General features: G+C 47.8%; 1 protein-coding gene across 1 annotated transcript in view; it reads left to right on the top strand.

The window, feature by feature from the left end:
* LOC147706789 (exportin-5-like) overlaps positions 1-26,134 on the top strand; it is a 1,247,062-nt gene that overhangs the window by 653,873 nt on the left and 567,055 nt on the right. Inside the window, exons 20-21 of the mRNA XM_086925922.1 lie at positions 9,651-9,748; positions 13,787-13,883. Of these exons, the coding sequence (XP_086782048.1) occupies positions 9,651-9,748; positions 13,787-13,883 (195 nt within the window). The remainder of the gene's footprint in view (positions 1-9,650; positions 9,749-13,786; positions 13,884-26,134) is intronic.

Here is a 26,134-nt window from a genome sequence, read left to right as displayed (position 1 = left end):
CGTCACACCCACGGATCCCAGCTGTGCTGCAGATGTAGGTAGAGGTCGGAGAGGTCTGGAAGTCGGGATCTCGTCGGGCTCTGAATTCTGGTTCGGGCAGGAAGGACGACAAAGTGAACCGCTAGGACGCTTGATGGTGCCTGCTTGCGCAGGGTGGTCACTCCTTGGCCACAAGGGAGATTTCTTCAGTCTTCTGTGGAGCAGAACGTCGAAGTCCAGAGTTTCTTCTTTGTAGTTTCAAATCAGTATTAATCTAATTTGGAATGGGACCAGCTCCTACCTTTATTCTCCTAAAGGGGGCTGTACTGTGACTAGGTCCCTCCTATGGGTGGGACCAGGAAAGGGGGGTGGTTACACCCTCTATCCTTTGTCCGGTTTCGCGCTGGGGCTGGGACGCCCCAGCAACTGGTTAGAACCGGTTTATGCACAGGGACACCTTGTGTGCCCCATGTGAGAAGTTGGCCCGATATGCAGCGTTCGCTATTCTAGCGACCGCTATGTATCGTTCCAACGACCCTTATGGTGATTGGTTGTAAGTCAACCTTAGACCAGCTATCCTAGTAGTGTGGATACGAGCAGTCTTCGGGCTAAACTCTAGAGGGCGTGTTAAGCCAGCTGTTATACCATCACATACCCCTTGAACCCCAAGTGAAAGGACACCACACAAGTGTTATGAAAATAAACAGAATATTTATTAAGAATCACAACAGCCCTGGACTCTTTATGAGGACAGGGTACTAAGCACAAACCAAAACTCTTAGGAGAATACTTCAAGTGCACAATTTAAACAAGTGTCCGGGGACATGGGAAGTTTAGTGGTCTCGGGCGGACCCGATAAGGCAAGTCGGAAGCGAGGGACTCGGGACCCTAGAGTAAGGAGGCTATGCAGGCACCGAAATGCTGAAGTTACCTAGCCACGAGGGCTGCGGCTGCACAAGTCTTACAGGCGTCGGGGTCTTCGCTGACGAGCCAGGAGCCGGAAGAAAAGGAGTTGCTGGCCGGCGACCAGTGCTGAATAGTTCGTAGAGATCCAAGCCTGGATCAGAGATCGTTGATACCTGAAAGCAGAGGGGACCAAGTTCGTACTACTAACCAGTAGTCAGAGGGTACCAGGAAGGCACCGGTTGGCTGTCACCTCGCCTAGGTGAGTGGGCGACGCTGGGCTCTGCAGTCTCACGGACCAGGAGGCGTTGTCGGCGACCAGGATGGAGGTGCGAGCTGTCCTACGGAGGTTGATGCTGTCGGCGACGCTGGGCCCAGGATTGGGGCAACAAGCCTTGGCAGATTTCAGGGCCACGGGGTGGGCCTAAAATGGCGTCTTGAGTGGACCAGGAGGGTCCGGGGGGCTTCTCTCAAAGATGGAAGCAAGAGCCAGTCTGGAGCAACCAGACCAGCAGCGTTGGTTGTCGGATGTCGTCAGGGAAGGGCACAAGCCAGCGGCTAGTGACCAGACAACGTGCTGAGCAGCGAGCAGAAGGGCCCCACGCAGTTCGTGGAGATGCTGGGAGACTGCACTTCAGTGCTGGAGCTACTCAGGGTCGGGGCTTCTCGGACCCCAGAGCACTCACCAGAGAATTGCTTCGATGGTCGTGCTGATTAAGAAAGCGTGCAGGTTTTGTTGATGGCCGGTCCCTCGAGGTCTCGTCGCACCCACAGATCGCAGCTGAGCTGATGACGTGGGTAGAGGTCAGAGGTGCCAGGGAAGCCGGTTCTCGTCGAGCTGGGCTGTCGGATTCCTTGAGGAAGGACTTGCAGCAAACCGCAGAGTTCTTAGATGGTGCCCGCTGGTGCAGGGTGACTACTCCTTAGCCACAAGGGAGAAATCTTGAGAAGAGTCTCGAAGTCCTTTCGTAGAAAGTATTCTTGATTCAAAGATGATCTCATTTGGAAGGGTCCCCGCTCCGGCCTTTATCCTAAAGAAAGGGGTGGGTACATGACTAGGTCCTGCCCTAAGGGTGGGACCAGGAAGGGGGGTAGTTACACCCCTCTCCCCTGCCGGACTGTCCCCAGGTCAGGGGCTGGCGCCCCTGGAACTGGTTCTGACCGGCAGATGCGTAGTGAGCACCGGGGTGCCACTCCGCAGTCACCTTCTCGCAAAGCCCTACCTACCCAGAATACACAAACCCTGTCTGGGACGGTGCGAACACCGCCCTTGACAGGAAACCCTTTGTCCAAGCTCTCCTCGCTGGAAGGACTCCCAGCAGCAGGAGGTCAGACTCGTGTCTGTGGTGGCAGCATCCATTTTGTGGAGCTGAGGCTTTAGTTAACTTTAACCGGGGTTCACAGTTACATACATGTCGTGTCCCTCTAGAAGGGCGGAATGCTAACCTCGTCGCCAGAATTGGTGAGGGGGTAGCATCCCGATTCGTATGACACCTTACTCGACATGTCTGGATAACGCAATACCGAAGTTACCGATATGGCACGCGTTATCATGGAACAGCCATTGGGTCTTGGTTCCGCCAGCTGCAACCGGGCTCGGCTCGGGCCAGAACCCAATTCACACGATTCCAAGCACTCTGCCTTCAGGATTGTCAAGGCCTGCCATAGGAGTGTCTGATAGGAACTCGGGTGTCCATTGTGTGGTTAGATATAGGGCTACTATACCTAAAGCAACGAGCGGGTACGCTACGTTGCCCCAGCTGTCGTGCAGCCAGTTGTGTCAGATTTAGATGGCCATCCAGGGGTGGCATAATACATGCTTCAGCCCCTGGTAGGCCCTGGGTACACCGATGCCCTGAGTTACAGGGTCTGACAGGGTGGCCCAGTTCCAATTGGGTAATGCGCCTAAGGTACATGCATCAATTTAGAGAGAGAACAGCTAGGCTGTGGGTCTGATTAGCAGGCCCGCAGCCCGAGAAAGTCCTAAACCAGTGAAACAAAAGCAAAAAGTCCGGGTGATCATAGGATTGCAGACCCTACTCTCCTACACCCCAGGCATGTCTCATTCCTTTCAGACTGTCCTACCTAATGCACAAAATCCTTCTGGGGTGGTGCTAGCACCTCCCAAGGCAGGAAACCCTTTGTCCAGGCCTCCCTCGCTGGAAGGACTCCCAGCAGCAGGAGGTCAGACTTGTGTTATCGGTGGCAGCATCCATTTTGTGATGTTGAGGCTCGAGTTAACTTTAAACGGGGTTCACAGTTGTATACGTGTCGTGTCCCTCTAAAAGGGTGGAATGCTACCCTGTCGCCAGAACTGGCGAGGGGGTAGTATTCCATGAAACCTTACTTGACATGTTTTGATAATGCTATGCCAAAGTTAGCAATAACCGCGAGGATTATAATGCACTTTAGAGTATATGGTATAGCGTTATCATGGAAACAGCTAAAGGACTTGGTTCCGAAAGCTGCAGACAGGCTCAGCTCATGCTAGAGCACCACCTCACATAATTCCAAGCACTCTGCCTCCAGGATTGTTAAGGCCTACCATAGGAGTGACTTATAGGAGGATATGTGTCCATTTTAGGGTTAGATATAGGTATACTATATCTACAGCAAAGGGTGATTACACCACCTTGCCCCAGCTGTGTTACCAGCCAGTTGTCAGTTTTGGATGGCCAGCCAGCTGTGGCATAATACATGCTGCAGCCCCTGGTAGGCCTTGGGTACACTTATGCCCTGGGTACCTATGGTACACTGTACAAGGACTTACAAGAGTGACCCAATACCAATTAGATATGTACCTAAGGTACATGGAGTCCATTTTAACAGAGAGAGCAGGAAGCCTGGGGTCCTGGATAGCAGGATCCCAGGCCAACTATGTCGAAAACCAGCAAAACACAAGGCAAAAAGTTGGGGGCAACCATAGCCCGATATCCACCTTCCTACACTCGCGATGTATTTTAAGAGATTGTATGAATCTAAATAATGCAATGGCTGTCCCGTGGTTATGCTATGTCAAACAAACTTTTTACAAGACGGGGCTAGAAAGCTTTTACAACCAGCCAGAGACCATACGGCCTAACAAGAAAATGGCTATAAAAGATGCACATCGATCTGAATTAAGAATATCACACTGGGGCACTGAAAGATTGGACTGTTTTCCCCCAAATTGGCAACAATTCGATCTGTCTTTTAACCGGCCAGCTCATTCCCGTTTTCTAATTACCAGATTTCGCCTAGGCACCCTGCACTTTCTTGTAGCCTTTCTGAAACAGGCGGGGTGGTGTGAGAGACTACCCCCTGTTCGTGTAATAACTTAGCACAACAAAGTACAATGTACATTATGCTATTTTGCTCATTATATAAAGACCCTAGGGTGCTTTTCCTTAACCCCTTGCGTGCTGATGACAGAACGGTTCCGTCATCAGCATCGGTTGAGCTGTGCTGATGACGGAACCATTCCGTCATGACTCCGCCCGCGCAAGGCGGAGTCAGCACAGGTGGAAAATACGCCCCGCACGCAAGGGGTTAAACTGATTTTAAATACAATTCGTCCCTGCTCCTCTAAGGAGGGTTTTAAATTTTTTTTATGGTTATTATCAACTATTTCCATCTTTAACTTTCTGCTTTTATCAAATTTGTTTATTTACCCCTTTGATGCTCCTGACCAGCTCAGCTCGTCATGCAGTACACTGGTCCTGTGCTTATGACGTGTTGAGCTCATCATGAACAATGGGAAAGAAGTTTCTGCAGCACAGAGGGGGAATTGCTGCAGCAGTGATAGTGATAATATGGAAACGTTATGCAATGTAAAAGTAATATACAGGGGTTATGTGATTAGGCCGCAAGCTGTCTTTATCCTGTATACTTAAGATTTTTGGTGTAGAAACTTATTCTGGAATGTATACTTTTTCTTCTGTGAACGTTTATGATTCATTCGAATCGAATAAAGTTATGTGACTGACTGACTGACACATGGCATTTGATGGCACCTGTCTCTTTGGAGACCGGGTGAACTTGGCCTTGACCGCTTTAAAGAAAATAGATACACAGCACAGTCCCTGGATCTTTGAGTGCCGTTAAGCAGTTCCCCCAACAATATCTCCCCTTTTGAGTCTTTGGAAGAGACATTTAGAAGAGGCAACGTCAAAACCTCCACCACAACAACAGGGCCTCCCAGGCCTTTTGAAGTAGAAGATGGGGTCCAGCTGACAGCATCCAGGTCCTCATGGGCAACACACTATCCAATCCCCATACCTCCTGCAGCTGCAAAACCACTTTAGTTTTACCTTAGTTACACCCTGTCACTTGGTTGGAGGTCGAATATGTTTTTTTCTCAGCAACCAGTGAAGTATTCCTCTCATAGAGGTGTTGGTGCTTGTGATGAGGGAAAACAAGCTGTGACTAAATGCCACCACACACAGTGGTTGGCATTTTTTTTCTCCATATATAACCCTCATCCACTCTAGTGGGGGCATGCTTAATCATATGGTTCACCCTGACTCCTACTGGTCAGGGTTACCTTGACCATGTTCAAAAGAGCGCTTTTTGGAATTTTTTTTTCCCAGTTAGATAAAATTCTTCATCTAACCCCCAGGTGTCCATTTATTAATGGGGGGATGGGAAAGATTAAAAAAACGATATAAGTGGCATTCAGTTTATTCTAGTGCTATGATCCTATTGTTAAAACGCCATCATGTTTCTGCTGTACACTACTGGCCATAACCCTCTGATTAAAGGTGTTTGTTGGAAATAACTGCAATGGTGAGTAATGCTGCCCATAGAATTTAGGTACTGCGTTATTGTGTAGCATAGTACTCTCATTGCGCCTGCTATGCTTGCCAATGACAATAGAAACCAAACTTTGGTGCTGTTTGTAAGCTGTCTAGAAACAGACCAACCCGTCTCAGTCCCAGTATCTTGTATTTATTTATTAACTGTACAATTAATTAAAATCATTATAGTAAAAACAATCCGCATATAAATACTAGAACCGTGATAATAAAAACTTCAATTTGTTAGATAAAATGTAGCCCCCCCCCCTCCCCCCCCCCCTGCCCACACGATCAGCCTTCACCAGAGTTTGTGGTCTGTCGTATGGCCTTGCACACCTTCATTGCCTCCACTTTGAACCTAGGAAAATATACTATGTTACAGGGTAATGAACTAAACGCCCTGGCGCTCCAATTGACCATCTTGGAATAACCCGGTCTTAAAGGGCGTTCTGGAGGTGTTTATAGCAGCGGATGTTTTTCGAAGGCTGGTCAGCTTTCTTCCACCAAATTTGCAGTACCCTTCACCAGAGTTGTATTGCTTTCGTCAACAACTTTTAGGGCAATCCTGATTTGATAGATGAATTTTGCCAATCTTGCTAAAGTCGTCGTTTTGGTGGTAGATAGGCACAAGTCTGACTCTTCGCGGCAGGACTGAATTATTTTGGTGGTACAGATCGGGCACAGGAGTCGCCGTGTTCGTTATTAATGTTGGGGCAACAGCATAGAAGATGCAACCAGGATTCCCTGTGTAGGGACACAGTCTGTAGTTTATGGTTTCCCGGGCCTAGCAATTAGCAATTCCTAATATGGTTCATCTCATATAAAGGATTTTGCTTTGGGCCTGTGAAGTGAGAGCCTCGCTTAGGTAAGGTTGTGCTTTGCCTGCCGTGTAGGAATTATTCGGCCGATCTAAGTGGGCGCTTGAGCAGAGAGATTTGAGATCAAAATCAAAGGAGGTTTCTCATACTTGTTTGTTTATGGATCTTTTCCAAGCTTTCAGGAGGATATCCAACCTATGCTTTCTTCCTTGATCGTCCATATTTTAAACGCTTTTCCTAGGCTGGTGTGCCAGGCCATACTTGACCCCTCAAAGATAAATCGCAAATGATATTTTAGAGAATTGACCGGGCCCTTAGTATCCTTAAGTATAGCTTCATGATTTCCCCCTGGCATATCAGGTCTGGTCCCGCTAAGCCTAACTCCAGTCTTAGCCTAGCTTTCCTAGCTGACCTCAAAATGTGTAGCACTGATTTGTATGCCTTAACTTGGGCTGAATTGAGGAAAGCATCCCGTAACCTGGGGAAGGCCAGGTGACCATAGCTAATAGCTGGTTAACGTTTTGCTTTCAGGAAAGTTAATACTGGACCAGCAGATGGGCTAATCAGGTGGTGGCTTAGTTATTTTAGTAGGTGTGTGACCTTACTGGCCTTGGAGTTATGCTGTTTCAGGTGGGCTTTCTCCTTGGCCAGTTCCATCAGCCAAACCCCTAGATAGTTGTATGAAGCCACCGTGTTAATTAGCAAATTTCCCATTAGCCAATGTGTTTTCTTCTTCAGGGGGTAAGTCCCAAAAATGACATCCTTGGTTTTTCCCTGGTTAACTGACAAGTTGTTGGTATTATTGAAACATTTTAATGCTTTTAGGGATCTTTGTAAGTCCACCTTTGTGTGATCCAATAAGGCTGTATCGTCGACGTATATGTAGCACTGGCAATCTCACGCTTCCTAGTCTAGGGGCTACTAGACTGGCTCCTCATAGGGCCACCCCCAGGTCCGCAGTATAGAAGTTGAAAAGGATGGGACCAGCACGCAACCTTGCTTCAGCCCATTCTCCGTGATTATTTTAGGGAACTCTCTGCAGCCACTAGTTTTGACCAGCACCCAGGTGTCTTCATAAGGTGTTCTACTTACCTTCAGAAGGTTTGGTGGAATGCTCCAGTTTTCTAACTTCCACCATAATCTTTTGTGAACGACTTTATCGAAGGCTGTACTGTAGTCCACAAAACAGCAGAAGAGTGGAGGGTGATTCTTCAACGTTGCCTGGGATGATAAGTACGCTAGCGCAATACTCTGTCCAAGGTCGATGACTGTGACCTAAAGCCAGTCTGGTAGAAGGGTATTATACTTTTCTCTTTGGCCCTCTTCTTCAGATCACACACACACACACACACACACACACACACACACACACACACACACACACACACACAGACAGACAGACAGACACTTCAAGCACCAAATTGTGTTGCAGAGTGGCATAGAGTGGAGTGGTGTGGATTAGAGTGCATTGGCATACCGTAGAGTGTCATAGAGCTGAGGTGGAGAGTGTAGTGTTGAAGAGTAGAGTGCAGTGGTGTATAGTGGCGTAGACAATAGTGGTGTAGAGTACAATTCCATAAAGTGCATTGGCGTAGAGTGCAGCGGTTTAGAGTGCAGTGGTGTAGAGTAGATTGTTTCAGTGTAGTGACGTGGCATAGAGTAGAGTGGCTTACAGTGCAGTTGCATAGAATAGAGTGGTGTAGTGTGCAGTGGTGCAGAGTAGATTAGAGTGCTGTACAGTGGATTGTGTAGAATGCAGATGCATACAGGGCAGTGGTACTAGGGGGAGTGCATTGGCATAGAGGGCAGTGTTGTAGAGTGGCGTGGGAAGACTAGATTGCATTGGCATTCAGTAGAGTGTAGTGGCGTAGAGTGTAGCGGTGTGGTGTATAGTGGAGTGGCCTTATAGACAAAGCATTTTCAATTGAAATGGCCATTACATTTGCACAATCATACAGTTTTATTAATAAAACATACAGCGTTTAAACGATAATGTGTGGAAATAGCATCACCTAGTGTATTAATTTGTTTTGATCATATTAAAGTATTTGTTTCAAACGCACTACAGAATTACCAATAAATGTGCTATAATTTGTGCTTTCTCAATTCTGATATATACTGAAATACTTGCACGGGTCATTTAAATGTTGCTGTGTGCTAGAAACAAACCTTTTCCTACCCCCCACTATCCAGCAAGATTGTCACATAAATCCTCTCACTTTGAAGTCAGAGAAAGAAAAGTAAACACCAAGCTCACTCAGAAGATAGAGCCTGACATTTGACCTCTGTCTTTGAATGCACAGCAAATGTGACAAGATAAGAACAAAATGTACAGGCCGGTTTACATAAAGGAGTGCTTGTGGGGGAATACAAGGAGAAGGTAGTGTGAAAAGGCTTCGTTCTTTAGGAGGGATGAACTGAAGCTGGACAGCCTAAAACAAATAAAGCCAGCAAATAGAAAACCAGAAAATAAATGTGAGTCACGAGCCAAAAAGCCAATGGTAAGCAGCAGACTGAATGCATTCCCAGGCAAGCTCTTTAAATGTCCCCAAGATTGTCTTTAGCAAGCCGAACAGCAGTGCTTTCTGGTAAGCTTCAACCTAGCAAAAACTGAAGTCTGCAGCATTTGAAGAAAATGTGCTGGGCTGCTTAATTGAGAGAGTATAGTGCCTTAGAGGAATTGTCTGTGTTATTTGTATAACTATTTTGCCTGGTGTTAGCAGGTAATTAAACCGCTTCTCTTGGACTCTTTGCCTGTCTTACTTTGGCCCTTAAACCTGTACTGCTGCATGCAGACTCCTTACCTCTACCCACTTCTTTCTCATATTCATCCTAGATTTTGGATTGTCACTATAATAGATTTCTAAATCTGATTTAGAGCTTTAAAGTAGGTGTTTATAGGGCCAACTTATGTTGGCCACATGAAAAACAAATGTTGGCCCTCCAGACATGAAATGCAGTCCATATTTGATTTCTTGGGGCCCTCAAATTGAAAAGTTATTTACGAACAACTCAGTCATTTCCCAGTAGTTGATATTTTGAAATAACTTGCCACAGTTAAAAGGGGTGTACGTTCCCCTAAACAGTCTTGTCATCTACATATCTTTCTGTGAGAATTGTTACGATTGTTAGCCAGATGTCTATACTCACATTTATCAACCTTTTTTCTTTTCAGTACTCAACAAAATATTCATTTGCCAGAATATTTTTCCAGGATGATGTACCAATTTGCTAAGGCTCTTTATAGGCTTGACGTGTCTACACCTGTTGCAGGTAATAATTTCATCTAATTATCAACAATAACAATTTGCAAACACGTTGCTTCCTATTTGTATTTGTCTTATGATGTAGTGGACAGTGCATTGTCCAGTTTGATAAAATGAGCATGGATTATCTTCGAGGTAGTGATGGGGAAAGCAGGTGATGGATGAGCCAATAGGATAAAGTACTTTTTCAGCCAACGTCACAGAAAGTTAATCTTAAAAAAAATAGTGATTAGTTTCAGTGTTTTTAATGAATTGGTGAATAGAAGGAATGCGGTGCCAGCCTACAGGCCATTCCTTGTGTCACTTGCAGACTCTTAATCTCACACTGCCACAGGAGAGAAAAAGGCCCGAACTTGGTGCAAGGCTCCTGTGGCTCAAAAATAACCATTTGCCTACTGGCGGAATGCAGACTGCACTGATAGCTCAGTTATACAGCTGGGAGGGTTTTTGGGGGGTTCCAGAAGTGACTAGGCGCACACCTGAGTAACTGCAACGTGTCAAGTAACATCAAGTAAAAAGTATAGGCAAAAGGGCGGGCGGTAATCCCTCACAACCGCTCAAGGTTGGACCAAGGAGATCCACGCAAATTGCAAAAAAACAACGTAGCCCCTGCACTATATAAGGTCAGTATTTTCTTGGTAAATTTGGTCTTGGTTAAGCTAGTTAACTGTGCACATCAAGACTTTCATCGTAGCAGAACATTAGTACAAATATAAAAGTTCAAAAGACGTAAAGTTCTTGGTGTTGTCCACCAGTTTAATGTTCCTCTGTACAGGCCAACACGTGTTTCATCGCAGGGAACAAACTGCGAATCTTCAGGGCCTCATAAAATATGGGCGAAATTTAGTGGTCTGACACACCCGGTTCGGGTGAACTATACAATACGTGAAAGTTGCTTGCGTAGTGGGTTGTATCTTTTTTATGTTCAATTGAAACCTATAGACGGACTGTCTTCGACAAACTGCGCCGGGATCTATAGGAGGGGGAATGCGGACACTGCTGAAATAAATTCCTTTCCTGTAATCCCCGCTGTCTCTCCGGTTCTTCAGTGCAGGAATTGTTTATATATATATATATATATATATATATATATATATATATATATATCTCCTACTGGCGGTCGCCAGTAGGTAGTTATAGTTAGGACCTAGTTTCCATAGGAAATCCGCAACATTCTATTGAGAATAACTTTGGCGCCGGTGGACGAATCTTTGCGGATTTCTCAAAGAAGATGGCCTGCTCCGCTCCTTCCCTGAAAGTTTGGGGGGGATTCGTCAAGTGGGAGCTGAGATAAAAGGGGGGTCCCAAAACGTGTTTTCCCCATGTTATTTTCCATAGGACGTTTAGACACGGCTACAGCTTGAACGGCTGAATGGATTTATAAGAAATTTGGTAGAAAGGTAGAGTCCAGCTCGCAGATTACGCTTTTCTTTGAATGGTGTAAATCTGTTCAGTAGTTGCTGAGAAAATTACCTTTGAAAAAATATATATTGGGCTACATTGGGCTATATATATCTAGAGCCCAAATGTAGCCCAATGTAGCCCAAAGATGGCCACCAGGGACAAAAAAAAACAAATGTAGTCCAAATATCAGCCAGATGTAGCCCAACTATAGCCCAATGACAGAATGTCCCAGAGTGTTCTAAATAACAACTAGAGCGCTAACAGTCTTACTTATGACAAAAGTATGGCACACCTGAAGTCATCTTGATTGGAATAAAGTGTTAACACTTAAAACATTTAATTTGCAAAGGAACAAAATGAGGGGGTTTATTTTGCCATAGAAATTATGATTAGTGCTGAAGAAAGAAAAATTAGGGCACATTTTGAGTGACTTCTCAAATCCTCTTATATTTCATTAAAAAAATTCTGATATGCAGTCTCCCAAGATGGCCACCAGAGGCAAAAGAGCCCAAATGTAGCCAAAATATCAGCCAGATGCAGCCCAACTATAGCCCAATGACAGAATGTCCCAGAGTGTTCTAAAGAACAACTAGAACGCTAACAGTCTTACTTATGACAAAAGTATGGCACACCTGAAGACATCTTGATTGGAATAAAGTGGTAACACTTAATACATTTAATTCGAAAAGGAACAAAATGAGGGGTTTCATTTTGCCATAGAAATTATATATATATATATATATATATATATATATATATATATATAATATATATATATATATATATATTCACTGAAAGTGAACAAGGCAGAAACGCCGAAACGCGTCTAAGCAGACACTGATCAAAGAATAAAAGTTTGGATTCAGAGTCACGGAGTCAGCGCCTTCTCTAATCGTGAAGTATGGTATGAAAGAATGAATATATATATATATATATATATATATATATATATATATATATATATATATATATTCACTGAAAAAAACATAGGTTTTAAACACGTTACAGTTAGGAAGTAGCATTCAAAAAACCTATGAAATTCACTGAAAAAACCAAAGGTTTTACACACGTTATATTTAGTAAGTAGCATTTACAAAACCTATGAAATTCACTGAAAAAAACATAGGTTTGACACATGTTATAGTTAACTGGACATTTTACTCATATAAAACCAATGAAATTCCCCCGTTATAGTTACTTCAGCTAACTCTAACTCGCGCGCCCGCAATACACTGCTGATGACGTCACATATTATATCACTCATGACATGGTCCGTAACATCACTCATGACATCACTGATGATATCTGAAATAACATCACTGATGACATCATCCTTGTAAAAGAGTGGTAGACCTCCTCTCAGCGTAATATAACCTTTGATACACACATTTAAAAATAGAAACTAAAATGTTCAAAGCATGAGTGATGTAATATGTGACGTCATCAGCAGTGCATTGCGGGCGCGCGAGTTATAGTTAGCTGAAGTAACTATAACGGGGGAATTTCATTGGTTTTATATGAGTAAAATGTCCAGTTAACTATAACATGTGTCAAACCTATGGTTTTTTCAGTGAATTTCATAGGTTTTGTAAATGTTACTTCCTAACTATAACGTGTGTAAAACCTTTGGTTTTTTCAGTGTATATATATATATATATATATATATATATATATATATATATATATATATATATATATATATATATATATATATATATATATATATATATATATATATATATATACTGAAAAACCAAAGGTTTTACACACGTTATAGTTAGGAAGTAACATTTACAAAACCTATGAAATTCACTGAAAAAACCATAGGTTTGACACATGTTTTATATATATATATATATATATATATATATATATATATATTTAGTTCATAAATACTTTATTTAAACCAGAGGCTATAAAAAGTTTCACAATAAAACAAAATATTTAATCAGTTGTCAACATTCGACTATACTGTAAACATGTATTGAACAACCACTCACACGGCCCTGCTCACGGCCGCCATCTTGCCTGAAAGTCCTGAATTTGTAATGAGCAAAAGCAGATTTTGGCCTTATCACCCCCCCCCCCACCCCCCCCCCCCCCACACACACACACACACACACCCACCCACACCCACACCCACACCCACACACACACACACACCCACCCACCACTCCTCCATCCCCTTCCCCTTTTGTGTATATTATATCTGCTTATTACAATTAAGTTAAGAATTGTGTCTCTTTGGAATAAACAATAGTTTCCTATTGCACAAAATAATTTCAATTCATCTGTGTCTTCTTGTAGGAAGTTTGTGTTATCGAAGATTTATTTTATTTCATTGAGTTAGGAGTTTGACTGAAAACGGTTGAGGGAGGTGCACGTGTGTGTTTTCCATACACATATTTAGCCTTGATCTAAGGTGTCAGTGAACCAGTGAAAATAGTTTTTGATTATAATGTAGAGTGCAATTAACCTAGTCTTTTTTTTGTCACACCAGTATGAGGAGTCATTGATACTGAATGTAGTGTCTTTTCTGCCATCTTGAGATTTACAACCAAATGTTTTGTACAGAGGGCAAACGTCACTAGCCAGAACTTGTGTTGCAAGTAACATGTTGTGTTTTCTCTTTCTGTTTCAGAAGTTTACCAGTCTTTGCATTTTGTTTCCAACACACCTGTTTACCAACCAGAGCATACAAATATACAGGACTTTTTCTACAACTTATATTCGAACTGGTATGCTATATATTTTTCATTATTTCCTATAATTAAATTTAGCATAGGTTAGATAGCACAGTATCGCTTCATCCCACCTCTCAAATCAGTGACCATGCTTGTAAATGCAGTTCTATGGACTGTTTTGAATAATTATTAGGATCTTGCCTAAAACCGTGCATGCATTGTAAGTTGTGAGACATATTTTATCATGCAGTGGGCTTACTATTCGCCTATTGCTTACCAGTGGTTGGCTTCATTGTCACTCATTCCCTTGCTTCTTATTTGTTGCTTTTCTTTCTCCTTTTGGGTATTTCCCGCCCTGGGCCATCAATCAATCAGGGTAATTGTAAGCACACTACTCACCTGTGAGGGTCTCAAGGCGCTAGGGGAAGATGGGAGGGGAGTGATGTTAAGCAACTCCGGTCAGTCGAAGAGTCTTGAGATGTTCAGCGAGAGGGCTCGTCTGAAGTCGATTAGGAGTTTGTTCCAGGTCTTGGCCTCGATGTACGAGACAGCTTTTCCCTCTGTTCTGGCTCTGCTGATCCGCGGGATTACGGCGAGGGCAAGGTCGGTGGATCGGAGGTTTCGCTTGGGTGCGTGGAAGGAGATTCTCTTGTTGAGGTATTTGGGTCCGGTGTTAGTGAAGGCATTTGTAGGCGTGGGTGAGTATCTTGAAGGTTATTCTCTTTCCTATGGAGAGCCAGTGGAGATTCTGCAGGTGTTGGGTGATGCACTTGTGTCGAGAGATGCCGAGGACACGAGGTGTCTGCGGTGTTTTGTATGGTCTGGAGTTTGCGGAGCAGCGACTTGTTGATCCCGGTGTAGAGCGCTTTTCCGTAGTCCAGTCTGCTGGTTATGAGTGTGTGGGTGACGGTCTTCCCTGATTGGGGGGATCCAGTTGAAGGTCTTTCATAGGATGCTGAAGCAGCTGGGGGCGATGGTGTTGACCTGTTGGGTCTTGGAGAGGGAGGAGTCGAGTACGATTCCGAGGTTACGGAATGTGGTCCGTGGAGGTGGGAGAGCTGCTGAGGGCAGTGGGCCACCAGGTGTTCTCCCATGCAGAGGGGGAGGGTCCGAGCACGAGGCCCTCTGTCTTCTCGGAGTTGAGCTTCAGGCAGGATGCAACGTCCTTCATTCCTTCTTGGACGTTGAGCCTGGTGGAAATTGGCTCCTTAGTGAGGGAGAGGATGAGCTGGATGTCGTCGGCGTAGGATAAAATGCTGCGTCTTTGCTGTCTGGTGAAGAGGCCATGTAGATGTTTAAGAGCGTGTGGCTGTGCGACGATCCTTTGGTTACCCCTCAGTTGATTTCCGTCAGAGCATGGACGTATTGCAGTGTTCTTAAATTGCTCACTTTTCAAGGTGCTACATGTTCGAGGCATGTGGGCTGCTGAATTCATATCTGTGCATAGATCGCCGCCTAGTGTTGGGTCTGGATGATTGCACATTGTTGTCCTGGAAGAGTCTTCGAAGTATCACGAGATATGTGGCTCCTCCCCTGGACTACAGTGCGCATGGGCATCGACTCCATCCCCAGATTGTTTTTTTCCACCATTGGGTTCGGATGTGTTTCGGTTCCCTCTGTCGAAATCGATAGTTGTTTAACTTACTTTGCTTGAGACCAAAAGGTCTTTAGGACTCGCGTCGGTATTGTCTATCGTTAAGTACTCTACGAGAGTGCAAGTGCTTTTCCTCGGACACCATTGTGTGCTTCTCTTCCAGGAGATACTCCTCAATAGTTATAAGCACTGAATAGTTCCGCCCACGCGCTGGGACCCCAGAGCATATACAAAAATATGTATGTTTATATGTATATGTATATATATATATATATATATATATATATATATATATATATATATATATATATATATATATATATATGTGTGTGTGTTTATCCAAATAAACGTGTACCCAGAATAACTCATGTGAGAAGTTGGCCTGATATGCAGTGCTCACTATTCTAGTGATCACTATGTATCAGTCCAAAACGTATTGATGATTGGTTGTAAGTCAACCGATAGACCAGCTATCCTAGTAGCATGGACAAGAGCAGTCTTTAGGCTAGACTCTAGAGGGCGTGTTAAGCCAGCTGTTATACCATCACATATACCCCTTGAACACCAAGTGAAAGGACACCACACAAGTGTTATGAAAATAAACAGTGTATTTATTTAGATCACAGCAGCCCTGTACTCTTTGAGGACAGGGTACTAAGCACACAACAAAACTCTTACCAAAATACTTTAAGTTGCACAATTAACACAAATGCCCGAGGGGCACGAAAAACCATATACTACAAAAGTGGAATGCGAAATTACTAGCAGGTAAGTACTATACTAATAGGCTTTGGAATCGCTAGGACTTGACTACTGAACCTTCAGATTACTAGCAGGAGGCCTAGGGGACTCGGGTGCAGAGTGTGCACTCGCACGCGGGATGCGGGACAAAGTCTATGGTTGCTAGGAATTACAAAGTTAAGGATATCGGACAAATCCGACTAGGTAGGCTGAAAACTAAAAAGGATCTGGACCCTTGGATAGTGAGGCTATGCTGGGGCACCGAAATGCCGAAGTTACCTAGCCCAGGGGCTGCGGCTGCATAGGTCTGAAAAGACGTCGGGAATCCTCGTTGCAGTCTATGGAGCCTGAAAGAAGTTGTTGCTGGCAGGCGACCAGTGAAGATTGTTCGGTGGATCCAAGCCTGGATCGAAGATGGAAGACACCTGTAAGCAGAGGGGACCAAGTTCTGAATCACTAGCCAGTGATTAGATGGGCACCAGGATGGCACCAGATGGACCCACCTCGACCAGGTGAGTGGGCGACGCTGGGCTCTGCAGTCTCACGGACCAGGAGGCGTTGTCGGCGACCAGGATGGAGGTACGAGCTGTCCCACGATGGTTGCTGCTGTCGACGTCGCTGGACCCAGGATTGGGGCAACAAGTCTTGGCAAATTCAAGGCCACGCGGTGGACTCAAAATGGCGTCTGGAGTGGACCAGGAGGGTCCGGGGTGCTCCTCTTTTGGAAGGGAGCTAGGGCCAGTCTGGAGCAACCAGACCAGCGGTGTTGATTTCGTCAGTCGTCGTCGTGAAGGCCACAAGCCAGCGGGCTAGTAGCCAGACAACGCGGTGAGCAGCAAACAGGCAGAAGGGCCCCACGCAGATCTCGTGGAGGCTGGGAGGCTGAACTTCGGTGCTAGAGCTGCTCATGGTTGGGGCTTCTCGGACCCCAAAGCACCCACTCGAGGATCCCTCGGCGGTCGTGCTGGGCAAGAGTCGTGCAGTCTTGAAGATGGCCGGTCCCTCGAGGTCTCGTCGCACCCACGGATCTCAGCTGAGCTGACGATGTGGGTAGAGGTCAGAGGTGCCAGGGAAGCCGGTTCTCGTCGTGCTGGTCAGTCGGATTCCGGCGGAAGGACGTGCAGCAAACCGCAGTGTTCTTGGATGGTGCCTGCGGATGCAGGGTGACTACTCCTTAGTCACAAGGGAGAAGTCTTGAGAAGAAGTCGAGAGTTCCTTTCGTAGGAAGTAGTTTCAGGATTCAAAGATGATCTAATTTGGAAGGGGGCCCGCTCCTATCTTTATACTAGGAAAAGGGGCTGGCACGCGACTAGGTCCTGCCCATGGGTGGGACCAGGAAGGGGGGTGGTTACACCCCTCTCCCATGCCGGACTTTCCCCAGCTCAGGGGCTGGTGTGCCCCTGGAACTGGTTCTAGCCGGCAGATGCATAGTGAGCACCGGGGTGCCACTTGCAGTCACCTTCCTCTAAAGCCCTGCCTACCCAGGATACACAAAACCCTGTCTGGGATGGTGCTAGCACCGCCCCTGACAGGAAACCCTTTGTACAAGCTCCCCTCGCTGGAAGGACTCCCAGCTGCAGGGGATCAGACTTGTGTCTGTGGTGGCAGCATCCATTTTGTGATGCTGAGGCTCGAGTTAACTTTAACCGGGGTTCACAGTTACATACATGTCGTGTCCCTCTAGAAGGGTGGAATGCTAACCCCGTCGCCAGAATTGGCGAGGGGTTAGTATTCCAATTCGTATGACACCTTTCTCGACATGTTTTGGTAAAGCGATACCAGAGTTAGCATTTAACCGCGAGGATTATAATGCACTTAAGAGTATATGGTATGCGTTATCATGGAACAGCTATTAGGACTTGGTTCCGCAAGCTGCAAACGGGCTCAGCTCATGCCAGAGCACCATCTCACACGATTCCAAGCACTCTGCCTTCAGGATTGTCAAGGCCTGCCACAGGAGTGACTGATAGGAATACGGGTGTCCATTTTAGGGTTAGATATAGGTATACTATATCTAAAGCAAAGGGTGATTACACCACCTTGCCCCAGCTGCCGTGCAGCCAGTTGTGTCAGATTTAGATGGCCAGCCAGGGGTGGCATAATACATGCTGCAGCCCCTGGTAGGCCCTGGGTACACCTAAGCCCTGAGTTACAGGGTCTGATAAGGTGGCCCAGTACCAATTGGATATGTACCTAGGGTACAGGGAATCCATTTTACAGAGAGAGCAGTAGGCCTGGGGTCCTGATTAGCAGGGTCCCAGGCCAACTAAGTCGGAAAACCAGCAAAACACCAGGCAAAAAGTTGGGGGTAACCATAGTCCGGTATCCACCTTCCTACAACTCACAGCACTGTAGTTTTGCAGTGTGAATCTTTCTGGATTCACTATGCTTTGCATATTCCGCGGTCTTTTGTTTGGGTCCGGATTCGTAGTCTTTTCTTTGGGGTTTTTTTTTTTTCGTCGCTCCTCCTTGGGTGCATTTCCGGTGACGTCGGCATGCTTCCTGCGGAAGCTCCCACCCTTGGGCGCCATCTTCAGATTCTTTTTTCCGCGGTCGGGTCTGGATCGTTCCCGTTGGGCTCCAGACATTTTTGGAGAAAGTTCAAAGAAAAATTCACGAGAAGACTGAAGGAAGACTTCGCCGATCAAGGACCAGCGAAAAAGAAGGGAAAATCATCGAGGACTTCGATGATCGTCGACGTCCACGCGGCCAGGGAGGCCTGAACCCTCGATGATGGATAACACGCCGTTCAAGTTCTGCTGTAACTGCCAGCACAAGTACGCGCAGAAAGACCAACACCCGGTTTGCAACCTTTGCCTACCGGTAGACCACAGAAGCGAGGACTGCAACGCCTGCTCTGTCTTCGCCCCGAAGACCCTTCGTGTGAGAAAGAGCCAGAGGGTGGCGCACGCCACCCTCCAAGGAAAAGCCCCGACGCCATCGCTGTACGAGCTGGGGATGTCCTCGGAGGAAAGTGAACGCTGCCGCCGAAGACGACAGCTACACGGTCGTAGAGACCGATTACACGAAGACATCGGATAAGGTAGGAGACTCGTTCCCCAAGAACATGAGAGACTGAGTCTCGAAAAAACGAGGGCAAGACCCCGCAAGCGCCGACGCAGAAACGCCTGGCGTCCGTGACTACCCACAGGCCCAGCGGATCCTCTGAGAAGGAGTCCCCGGCGCCGAGAGCTGTTGAACAGCCGAAGTCGTCGAAAATCGCCCCCGAAAGGGACCGATCGACGCCGAGGGAGAAAGACCCTAAAGCCCCGACGCCGTCCAGGGACCCGAAACCCAGTTTGACGTCCAAGTCGTCGGCACCGAAGATCTCGCCGCCGAGCCAGGCGCAGAACAGAGGGGCCGAACATTCCGGCGCGGACAACGCGGCCGAGATGGAGAAGAAAAGAAGGCGACTAGAAGCCGAAATGGAAAACCTCTTGCAGCAGAAGAAAGATTTCGACACCAAGATGAGAGCCTTCATGATTCCCCACAAGACTAAGCCACCCGTGCTAGATCTGGTCGAGTAGGAAGACGAAAATGTTGAGGAGCATGAGCCTGGAGTCGAAATGGTCGACGACCAGGAAGATGACGAGGACCCCTACGAGAGTTACAGCTATGGGGAAGAAGAGGACAGCAGGATGGACGCCGAGTCGGCCACCTCTGACACGCAGGAGGAGGATTATCTGGATGTCGACACCGAGAGCCCGGAAGAGGCGGTCAACACATATCCCTCGAGGCCTTCGCCGCCGGACAACATCGGGCCTACAACTCGGTGATAAAGTCTGAGGCAGCAGCTTTTAAACTCAAGCTCGATGAAGAGAAGCAAAAAGCGGACTTTCTTCTTGAGACATTACTCCCCACGCAAACAAGGAGCCAGTATCTGCCTATGCTCAATAGCGTCTTGGCGCTGGGGATGGAAGCATTCAGGGAGCCCGCAACATGCAAGGCAGTCACTCCCAGAACGGAAAAGAAGTACAAGCATTCATCAAAGGACCCAGCCTACATTCGAGGCATGGTCTCGGCTGACTCCATCATCACGGCCACAGCAAGGAAGAGGGCCAACGTGGCTTCCACTTCTGGCCCACCACCTGATAAGGAGAGCAAAAGGATGGACTTAGTGGGCAGGAGGATCGAACGGAATGCCGCGACCCAATGGCGCATGGCTAATTCCAATGCCCTCATAAACAGGCCCATGTACCAGATCATGGAGGAGCTGGGACGGCTGGTGAAAGACCTGCCCCAGGAGCCCAGGCAGAAGGCCGAGAAACTGGTGGAAGACTGGAAGAATGCGGCAAATTGTTGCCTCAAGACAGCCCTGGATGGAGCAGACACCTCCAGCAGGCTCATGATGATGGGTGTCACCGAAAGAAGACACGCATGGCTCAGAATCTCGGGCTTCAAACCAGAGGTTCAACACAGCATCTTGAACACACCGTTCAGCGGCGAGACGCTGTTCGGAACAACGGTTGACGACAAACTCAGTCAACTAAAGAAAGACAATGAAACTGCAAGATCTGTGGGAGCATTGCAGTTCAGAGGCAACAAGAGGGGCACCCAGTCACGGAGGCCCGGCGGAAGGGGTGGAAACCAGCCAGGTACTTCACACCAGGCTTTCCAGCAGACGCACCAGACGGACTCGCAGGCGCAGCCGAGTCAGCAGAAGCAGTCCTGGCAGTACCAGTCGAGAGGCCAGTCCTTTCGAGGGAGAGGAAATGGACGAGGACAGCATAAAAGAGGGGGCCAGCAGCCCGCCTCTAAATGACTTTGAACAGATCCGTGTGCCTGCCCACAGAAAAGATCCCAGGGGGCAACACGTACAAAGGGGTCAAGACAAACTGGACACCTACCACCACATAACACCAGTGGGTGGAAGATTAAGATTCTACCTCCAGGAATGGAGAGAGATCACATCAGACAAATGGATCCTCAACATCATCCAATTCGGATACTGCATAGAATTGGAAGGGAGGCCACCAAGCAGGAGACCAAAGAGAAAGCCACTAGCAAACGAACAGCTAGAGCTGCTTCAGGAAGAAGCAAAGGAGCTCCTACAAAAGCAGGCCATAGAACGGGTTCCCTTCAAGGAAAGAAACAAGGGAATATACTCAACGTATTTTCTCGTGCCAAAGGTCGACGAGACGATGAGACCCATCCTGGACCTGAGGTTCCTGAACAAATTTATAAGAACACAAAAATTAAAAATGACCTCTCTGCAGGAGGTGCTACCGCAATTGCAGATCGGAGACTTCATGGTCACGATAGACCTCAAGGACGCCTACCTGCACATCCCATAGGAACGTGAAGCACAAGCATATGCTCAGGTTCACGATCGGAGAAAGCCACTACGAGTTCACAACACTAGCCTTCGGGCTAAAATCCGCACCGAGGGTCTTCACAAAGTGCCTCGCGGCAGTCGCAGCGCACCTGCGAAGGCAGGGAATACACGTATACCCTTACCTGGACGACTGGTTAGTGAAAGCAAACTCCTACCAGAAATGCAAGAAAGACGCACATACAGTGACGAGCACGCTAATAAACCTGGGGTTCTCCATCCATTGGAAGAAATCATCAATGGAGCCGGAGCAAGTAAAGATCTTCCTGGGGGCACAGATCAACACCTCACAGGGCAGGGTGTTCCCCAGCGACAGGAGAGCAAGGGCCCTGGTGAGGGAAACTCTCCTCTACCGGAGGGGACAAGCTCGGACAGTGAGGACTGCGAGCAAGATCTTGGGGATGATGGCATCATGCATCCACCTGGTACCAAATGTACGACTTCACATGAGACCCATCCAGAAATGGCTCCAGGAACAATGGTCACAGGCTTCAGGCAGTTGGGAGGATCTAGTGATTGTGACGCACACAGTGCAGAAGGAGATGGCATGGTGGACCATGGAAAACATAACAAAGGGAAAGCCTCTAACACCCCCAACACCAACTGTGACCATCACCACAGACGCATCCCTGAAGGGATGGGGCGCTCACATGGAGGAACTCAAAGTGAGGGGTCTGTGGACACCAACAGATGCGACAGAGCACATCAATTACCTAGAATTGAAAACAATCTTCCTGGCACTGAAAGCATTCCAAACAAGACTGTACAAGCACAAGGTGTTGCTGCAGACGGACAACACCAGAGCGATGTTCTACATCAACAAGCAGGGTGGAACACAGTCAACCACGCTTTCGACACTGGCGCAGGAGATTTGGAGATTGGACATTCCCCTCAGGATAGACCTACTGGCCATACACCTACCAGGGAAGGAGAACATTCAAGCAGACTGGCTCAGCAGGCAGACATCGGCATCCCACGAGTGGGAGCTCAACGCTCAGGAGACGAGGTGGTTGTTTAACAGGTGGGGAACGCCATCAGTGGACCTGTTTGCAACACGCCAGAATGCAAAATGCCTAAGCTTTGCATCCAGACAACCCGAAGAGGGCTCCCTTGGGAATGCCCTATGGATAGATTGGTCCGGGACATTTGCTTACGCTTTTCCCCCTATACCACTGATGCACAGAGTACTGAGCAAGTGCAGAGCGAGCAACATGACCCTGATACTGGTCGCGCCACAGTGGGCCAGACAGACATGGTACTCTCAGATCATGGAGATGAGACCGAGTGCACCCCACAGATTCGGCAGGAGAAAAGACCTGCTCTCCATGCACAACGGAGAGGTACTGCACCCAGAGCCAGAGAGCCTGAGCCTAGTGGCGTGGCTCCTGAGGACATAGAGTTCGCACACCTGAGACTGCCAGAGAACACCCTCAGGGTCCTTCGGGAGGCACGAAGGCCCAGCACACGGAAGTGCTATGTGGCAAAGTGGAAGATTTTCACGATGTGGTGCAGGAAAGAGAGACTTCACAATAAAATGAAGAAGGACTCCACAGTGCTAAAATACCTCACGCACTTACTGGAGAAGAACCTCAGCTCGTCCTCCTTGAGGGTCCACTTGGCTGCGATAGTCGCCTACACAAGGGGTGAGATGGGCAGGAGTTTCTTCACATCACAGGTTGTGAAGAGGTTCCTGGAAGTAGCGAAGAAGATCGCACCACCCAAGCATGTGCCGCCACCGGCATGGAACTTTAACATAGTCCTAACGGAACTCATGAAGGAGTCCTTTGAACCATTCCACAAGGCCTCACTAGAAATGCTGACCATGAAAACAGCTTTCTTGGTTGCAATAACGTCCTTACGCAGAGTAAGCAAGCTTCAAGCGCTAACGCTACAGGACCCCTACATACAAATACACAATGACAGGGTTGTGATGAGGACCGACCCACACTTCTTGCCGAAGGTGGTGTCCAAATTCCACATGAACCAGTCCATACAGATGCCGAGTTTTTTCCAAAAACCAACCACTAGTGCTGAGCGAGCCCTATACACCCTAGACGCCAGAAGGGCGGTCATGCACTATATCGAGAGGACAAAGGGACACAGGAAGACAAAGCAATTCTTTGTGTCATTCGCCAACAGTTTCATGGGAAAGGCAGTAACCAAGAACACTATTGCACGATGGATCGCGCAAACAATTCAACTCTGCCACAAAAGGGCAGGGCAAGAACTAGCAGAGGGGCCACGCGCCCACTCCACTAGGAAAAAAGGTGCTACAATAGCCTTCCTGGCTAACACACCCATACAAGACATATGACTGGCGGCAACATGGGCTTCGATGCACACATTCACGAAGCACTACTGCGTAGATGTTCAGATGAACAAGGAAGCACAAGTCGGACAAAAGGTGCTCCAGCACATATTCAAGAACCAGAGCTCATCTTCCACCCAGCCGCCACAGAAATGAGAAACCGCTACAAAATCTATGCACAGCATAGTGAATCCAGAAAGATTCACGCTGCAAAACGAATAGTTTCTTACCTGTCGGTGTAGTTTTGCAGCTTGACGATCTTTCTGGATTCACTAGCGAACCCACCCACCTCCGCCAGAAAGATGAGGCTGGAGAGAAAAGAGGTGGTCAAAAAAAAAAAAAAGTAGAAAGGACATTATGTACAAAGCGGTTGAAAAGTTTCACCTACGTACAACATTGCCATCACTTCAGAGACGAAAGAAACACGGAAAAAAGAATCCGAAGATGGCGCCCAAGGGTGGGAGCTTCGACCGGAAGCATGCCGACGTCACCGGAAATGCACCCAAGGAGGGGTGACGCCGACACCCACCTGGGCGACGAAAAAAAAAAAAAGAAAGAAAAGACTACGAATCCGGACCCAACCACAAGACCGCGGAATATGCACAGCATAGTGAATCCAGAAAGATCGTCAAGCTGCAAAACTACACCGACAGGTAAACTACTCGTTCCAGTTGGTACAGGGTGCCAGGCACGTCGCAGTCCCTCCACCTCAAAATCACCAGCCCCTTTCCGCAGTCCTCACGTCTGCCACCACTCCGCAGTGGTGTTACACACACATTCCACATCTCACATCCCTCCATCAAGGCCGGCCATTGTGCTTCCCCTGAGTCAGCACGCCCGGTCGAGAGAGCCTCTCACAGAGTCAAAGAAAGTTCAGGCACCAGAAAGAGGCCTCCAGCAGTCCTCTGGCCACCACAGGGGTGATATGTGCCTTGCAACGCCACCTCCAAGCCGGGCAGCCCGTAGGGTTTGCACCTGTTGCTCAAGGTCTGTCTCTCCTCACTGGGAGCGCTGTCACCGCTGGCAAGATGCTCCCACATCTAGGCGAGTAGTGCGAACCGCACCCAACCTCCTCCAGCAGGCCAAGGTTGCCTCGCTCCAGCCACCGGTCACCATGCAGCCTCATAGTGCCCCATGCAACCCTGTCCCCGCAAGGCCATTGCTCCCCTGCGCAGAGCCTGCCACAGCCAGAATACCACACGGCCATCCCAGACTGCCAAGCAAGTCCTGGATCCGTGGCCCTCCGATAGCCCCCTCCAGGCTGCCAGTGCTCCGCCGAAGGTCACCGATGCAGGGACGCTCTCGTGCCCTCGGGCTATACAGTCTTAGCAGCCATCTTTCCTCTGGCGGCCCACTCTGTACCCAATCTTGGGGCGAGCAGTACTGCCCCTACCGCCATTCACATGCCGCAGGAGCAAAGTCTCTGTCCTGTGCCGCCCCGCTCACTGCCACGCAGGCCGCCGAGCCACTCTGCTGCCGGCGTCAGGCTATGATCCGGGGCACAGGCAGAGCTTAAATGGCAGCCGAACCAAGCAGGGCTATTTAGCTGCGCAGCGTCATGCAGCTGCAACCCAGATAAATGTGGGGAGACAGTACAATCAGACCCTCCAGGATATCGCGATTTGCCGCGAAATCGGCACTTTAGTAAAAATGCAGCGATTTTTACAGAAGTGCCCGCGAAATCGGCACTTTTGTAGGAATAGCGGCATTTTTACAAAAGCCGCCTATATCCTGAGGGGGTCTGACTTACGTTGTTTATTGGGGCGGGCGGGAAGGACACAGAAGCACGAAAGAATAACTTTCAGGGCTTAATGGGGCATTAGCAGCTCACTGCGACGGGCTTTGAAGTGCCCATCCCGCGTCTGGCTCCCCGCTGGAGACCCTCCCGGTGACTGGGGCGAGGCGCCGCCCTCTCGCCTGGAGCCGAGGGTCGAAAGAAAGGGCAATTTCCAATTTAGTGAATGTCCCTCTGCTCAGCACATCTCTCCAGATGGATGTTATTTATACTCTGAAAGGGGGGGAGGAGTAACTCACAGACTCGGCCTTTCACCCGTGCAATGTTAGTAAACATTCCGTAATAGGGACAAGGAGGGGTGGGGTCGCACACTACTCACACACCGGCGGAAGTTGCCCCTAAGGACTCTGGTCATTGTAGTAGAGTGTTTGCGATGCATCATCTTTCGATCTTGCTGTCTTCGCTGTCTTCGCCATCCCTGGACACGTGTTTCGGGTTTTCAACCCTCGTCAGCAGGGATAGGCAGTGTTCTGGGGTCGCCGATGGCTGCCAATATCTGCCAGGTATAGTACCACTCCGGCGCGTAGGTGCGGGA

This window comes from Lissotriton vulgaris, chromosome 6, assembly GCF_964263255.1.
Source record: "Lissotriton vulgaris chromosome 6, aLisVul1.2, whole genome shotgun sequence".
Classification (NCBI taxonomy): domain Eukaryota; kingdom Metazoa; phylum Chordata; class Amphibia; order Caudata; family Salamandridae; genus Lissotriton; species Lissotriton vulgaris.
Note: the sequence above shows the minus strand (reverse complement) of the source record. Positions and strands in the feature narration are given on the sequence as shown.